This window comes from Octopus bimaculoides, chromosome 2 (genome assembly GCF_046866305.1).
Source record: "Octopus bimaculoides isolate indiv1 chromosome 2, ASM4686630v1, whole genome shotgun sequence".
Taxonomy (NCBI): domain Eukaryota; kingdom Metazoa; phylum Mollusca; class Cephalopoda; order Octopoda; family Octopodidae; genus Octopus; species Octopus bimaculoides.
Window position 1 is genome coordinate 66,620,557 of NC_142929.1, and position 5,980 is coordinate 66,626,536.

At 35.9% G+C, this 5,980-nt stretch overlaps 1 protein-coding gene across 1 annotated transcript in view; it reads right to left on the reverse strand.

The window, feature by feature from the left end:
• LOC106872856 (uncharacterized) overlaps positions 1 to 1,095 on the reverse strand; it is a 1,959-nt gene extending 864 nt beyond the window's left edge. The window contains exon 1 of the mRNA XM_014919995.2: positions 1 to 1,095. This exon is cut by the window's left edge and continues 864 nt beyond it. Coding sequence (XP_014775481.1) covers positions 160 to 795 — 636 coding nt within the window. The 5' untranslated portion in view covers positions 796 to 1,095 and the 3' untranslated portion in view covers positions 1 to 159.
• Positions 1,096 to 5,980: the final 4,885 nt, after the last annotated feature.

Sequence of the window (5,980 nt, forward strand, 5' to 3'; positions counted from 1 at the left end):
ATCTTCAACGTTCAGATTATTTCTTGATATTGAAAATAACCACAATGTCTAGATATTTCTCGGGAATCAAGTATCTAACAACGTCTAGTTCCCGGTTCTCAAAGAATCCGCAATGTCTGAATACTTGTCGATAATGAAAGTATCCACACTGGGTAGCTTTCAGAAGAATTTCAAGAAATTACCACGTGAAAATGGTGGGGCATAATCTGTATTATCGAATTGATCACAAGGAACAATCCTATCAAAATGTGTTCCTTCTGTATGACATAATAGTATATATGATTTGTCATTTTTCGGAGACTTCGTGGGTTTAAAATGATACCATTGGTATTTTTTGTTTATAACAGGCGTAAAAAGGTAAATAGTTTCCCCTGTAAATTGAGCAGCTGCAAATACCTCCGCAGTAGTAGCCCAAACTTTGTTCATACGCATTTTATCTACATGTTCTTCTATACTTTCATTATCGTCTAAAAACTTTATGTAATGTAGAGGCTTCGTTTCTATTAGATCGACTATTTTGTTCCTGTAGGATACATGATGTTTTTCAGCTCCTGATATTTCTTTACTCAGAGCTCTAAAAAAACAATTGCCATCTCCCGATATAAAGTCGATTCGACGTTCAATTTTAGCTAAAATACGTTCCAGCTGGATGTAAGATTTATCCCTTGGTGGGATTCGAATTTTTGAGGAATTATGTGATGAACCAGACGAGTTTTCTGATGCCCGCCCAATTGAACTGGAACGGTGTCTTCTTTTTGTGGGTATGTCGCATTTAGTAGCCTCTCTTCGTTTCATTGAGTATATTTAATCTTGTTTGCCGTCTTCTGTTGCTAGCTTAAAAGACAAAGCTAGTTATGACGAAAGAACCATTAATTTTTCTAACCAAAGGGGAAATTATTATATTGCAAGACTCGTTAATCAAGCCCAATATATTTCAGGTAAATTACAGTTCTTTGCTGATAAACCTGTCACAAAATACTCTTTGGCATTGCCCGAATTAGCTACCATGACTTACTTTCAGACCATGGTTTTTCAAGCTAATCGCCATTAACTAGTGATATCATTCTTCGTTACATTGCAATTGTGAAGAAACGTCACAATATGTCGATTATGTCTAATTTACGTCACATTGTGAATTTATTTATTAAAAAATAACACTTGTTTCAAATATGTCATATTTCTTCGATAATCTCATAGTTTCTCGACTTTGATTGTTTGGTCAAATGTCCCATTAAGTCATTGTCCGCCTAACACATATTCACGATATAAAATACACCATTTGGATTGAAAACTAATTGGTTTTACCGTCATCATTGGGGGTTTTTTTGTCATTACTAAAAAAAACCCCAAAAAACTAAATTCTCGTTTTCATTATTGAATATTTTTTTACAACTTCGATTATCGAGATAACGAGACTTGGTAATGTATTTACAAACAACACATACCTAAATAACCAGAATTTTAAAACTATTCAAAATAAAAATGCATTTTCACAAGAGTTGTTGAGACGACAAGGAATATGTTAAGACTAAATATATACATATTTCAAGTTAATGTTCATATTATTCACGTTTGTATAACTAGGCACAATATTATTCACGTTTGTATAACTAGGCACAAAGGGTTTCAAAATTTATGACGATTTACTCAGCATGTTTATTAATATCTGCAGTGTACACTGTTTGTATATGTAAGTACAGTATTCTATGTTTTACCGTTTGTACAAAATTTTAGTGGACCCCAGATACATTCGCACACATACGCGCGCACGCGCACATACATACTAACATATACACACACATATAAATGCATACATACATACATACATACATACATAGAGAAAGAGGATAACTATGGATAACTACTTCGAAACCATCAGCTTTTATACCCAGATTATAAATTCACATTTATACCAATAATGATTGGCGTACTTGATTTTGTTAATAAATGCCAAAGTGACAATTTGAAAAAGCTAGAGTTGCCAGATAAAAAAAATATGAACCACCTACCTCGCACATTAAAAATGCAATCTATTAGCGGAACAGTAAAGATATGCAAAACTTTTTTCAAGTTCAAAATGTGACATTGTTTTTGTTATCTCCATTCCAACGTTGAAGGGTTATATCTTTTTTAGAATTTTTCTTTACAGGAAGAATTCAAATACTTAAAAACAGAAGAGAACATATTCAGTTTTTTTTTTGTACTATAGTAAAAAAAAAAATATTGTTTATTGAGCACGCACATTGGTGTCTGCCTCAGAATGCATTAAAAAAAAAAATTATTTTAGAAAATGATCTATAGCTAGTCCTGACTACAAAATGCATCAACAAACACAGTCGTTAATGTGTCTGTTGATGCACTTCGCAATGAAGTGGTGTAGTTAAATAAGGAAGACCTGAATTCCTGCGAAATTCCACCATCGGATCTGATGATGGTTTCGTTGGCTGAAACTTCGGTGTTACTGTCAATATTATTCATGTTAAAGAATAACGTGCGTGTGCGTTTGTGGTAAGAAATGCAGAAAACAATGGTGGTATTCTTATGCTTTTGTAACAATAATTGTTAGAGTCGGAGGTTACCAATTGTAACGGTTATAAGAAGAACGAAGAACAGTGATCGAAGCTGTAAAGAAATATTTGTTTACCGTTACTTTAATAACTGCCATACCACGACGGGTAGGTTAGTGTAATAGTATAACACAGTTCGTAAAGCATGCAAGGTAAAAAAAGTTAATTTCGGCCTGTATATGTGTGTACACAATCTTGTAGCAGTGTATAGGCAGAGATATGGTAATGTTACAGAGAAAAGCAAGTGAGCTAGTGAAAGTTATAGAGTCGATGAGGTGCAATAATTTGAATTAATTAAAATACAGGTATAATCGGTACAAGATTTTATTCTTTCGGTAAATATTTCGTACCTGTGTGGAATAATTTTTTTTCACATTTTTTTTTCGGCTGCATTCAACGTAGCTGACCTCCAAACCCGCCGCAAGCCACTTTTTTTTCGGAAAAGAAAGGTAGGGACCTCGAAGTTTCCCATCAAGAGAATTTTGTTTCACGGGTCTTTTTTTCTTTTCCAGGTTATTCTGCATGCTTTCAACAAATGTGATATCGAAATCACGCGTAAACGGCTCTTTTTACCAGAAAAGAAAAGATTTGGTTGCTATTTCTAGCATGCCCTGTTACCATGTAACAGCTATTTGCGTTCACACCGAAATATTTATCAACTTTTTTCCTTCCATTTATTTGACAAGACAAAGAAATTTCCCGCTGTCTTTGCAAGCAACAAGCGGTAGATTTGGTTTCAAATCCAGGTAGGGATAAACGAGGTCCCACAAGTTATTCATAATAATAAGTGGCGTTATATCGGGGTTGACAGAATAATGCGTACAGTATTAAATATGCTAAGACAAACTGAAAACAATAGAAACTTTTAAACGTTTACCGGTTTTTATGAAATTTTTTGGTTAACGGAAGCTAAATGTAACGGAAGTTAATTAGTCTGATAATGATTTTCAATGTTAACTTAAAAGTTAAATCGTTACCGAAAATGTTGACTTCGTTAATTAACGATTAACGGACTTACGCCATTTATGGATGCACGGTCAAATGTGATTGACGGTGGACGTATATTATCAAATGTAAATAGATAATTTATTAACAACAGATAAATTTATTTAATTTGCAATGGCATACCTAGAGTGTGTGTCACCCGGGACAGCCGTTGCGTTTGCCTTCCCCCTCCCCATTCGGAACCCTCACAACTTATACAGTGAATAAAAGTGCCCTCCCATAAAAGCGCAGCCCGATTTGGGGCCTCTCCTTCCCAGCTATGCTACTGTTCATTTGCGCGTTTGCAGCATATATCTAACATACACAGGACGTACGATTCTGCTGTAATTTATCTTGTTTTCATTAAATTCAAGCGCACTAGGAGGCTGTTACTCAGTCGAAGCACTGTCCTATTTTATGACTTTCAAATATTTTATAACGAGTGTCAGTAGAGTTGACATTTAAAATAACTTTTGTGAAAGCGATATCTATCATAAAACGAAATGCATTAAGTTAACGAGTGAATCTACGTGGTTGCCTTACCAACAAGAAATAACAACCGAATCTCCCTCAAATCACACCCAGTTGTCTAAAAAGGGGTGGGAAGAGCACAATAAATATCTCTGATCATGGCTGAGACCTCTTTGATCATAGGTCTGTTCAATCAAAGCTGACCTGGGGATAGACAACAACCAGTACAGCAAACAACTAAATACATTATTGTACTGTAAAAGAACACTATAAATAAAGGACACTGCTGTCATTTATACTTTCAGAAACTAGGTGGCGTTGTCTTTACTTTCAATATTAACTCCCGTTACTCTTCAGATTCTAATGATTAACATTCTCTATTCTCTACTCACCTTCCCACTATTTTTAAACTCTCTCTTTTCCCTATATCGGAAATGTATAACTTACCAAACAAAAATAGAAATGTTTCCTGTCGATTTTTAAATCTGCAGTAAAAATAACCCACTCCAGCGACTTTTCAAACTCTGCCATAACCATATTGGTTATTGAATCTTAACTCACTGATGACGGAGAGGCAGAATGTCAGTCTTAGTTTTCTGTTTATAATTCCTTCCAGAATTATTAGCCTCTGTTTTCTATTATGATTCCATCCATATCTAGAATACCTATTAAGGAATATTAATCGATCCAGGGATCCTTTCCTTTTGGCCGGCACATAGAAAAAATAATTTTTTGTAACTAAACACTTTCAAATTTCGTATACTGGTAGAACGTGTCATTTAAAACATCATTTACTCTTGGCGTTTTTAAGAAAATTCTTTATTTTCGAAGTTATTTCGTGTTAAAGTTGTCGTATTTCGGTAATTTCAACCAATCAATGACGTCTATTGAGGTGAAAACAATTACTGCTGTGGTTTGTCAACAAGACGTTCTGCGTGGAACTCTTCCTTCCACCCTGACAGTCATAGATGTTTCTTCTATAGTAATTGTTTCCGTGATCTTTTCTAGCGTTCTCCAGTTGACACACTCTTTTTTCTTGGCCTGGAGCACCACTATGTTGTCCTCATTACCAAAGAGGACCGCATCTGCCACCCAGGTCACATCAATTTCCGGTGGGATTCCTTCAACCGTGACCTTTGTTGCTCTCATGCCTCTATATGTGGGCAACAGAACCCCTTCTTCGCTCCGAATTGTCGTCGCTGCATGTTTCCTTGCTGCTGCTGCATTACGAAACCTTACTTCCACTGTTCCAAACGTTGAACCTCTAGTCAGGTATATTATGTCGTCCCAAATCTGCCTTAACGCCTTCCACTTGTTCTGTCGTGACGACGTCTATTTTCCTCTTATTTATCGAAAAGGTTCGATAGATTATCGATTTTTCCCTTATTCCGTTTTTAACCTCAGGGGCGACAGCTTCACTTCGAACCCATCTCGGTTCATTTCTCCTTTGTGTCTTCCGAATTCCCAGATATTCACTTCTGTCTCCTTACACCTTGCTGCATCAGCAAAATTTCTCTTCTCTGTTCTCAGTTTCTGGTCCATTGTCTCAACAGCCTCTAGCAACTCCTCCTCGGACGATGATATGTCTGAGTAACTATAACTATTTTCAGACATCTTTTAACCAGTCTCTTCTCTTACGAGAAGAGAAAGCACAAACAAACACACGCAAAAACCCAAACCGCTACAAAGCAGCATAAATAACTATTCAAACAAAAACCACCGACGCAAAACTACAACTGACACTCACTGATTAGATTTTGGGATCTGTTTTTTCATTACCCATGCGGGCTAACATAGAGGTGACAAAACAATACATGTAGGACATAAAACATATATAAAAGACTAGCAGAAATACCCGGCTTTGCCCGGGTTAAAGAGAATAATGAAATCTAAAAACGCCGTCTAGACTACGCAACCCTCAACTGTTAGTAGCTACGATACCATATTTCTACATTAAT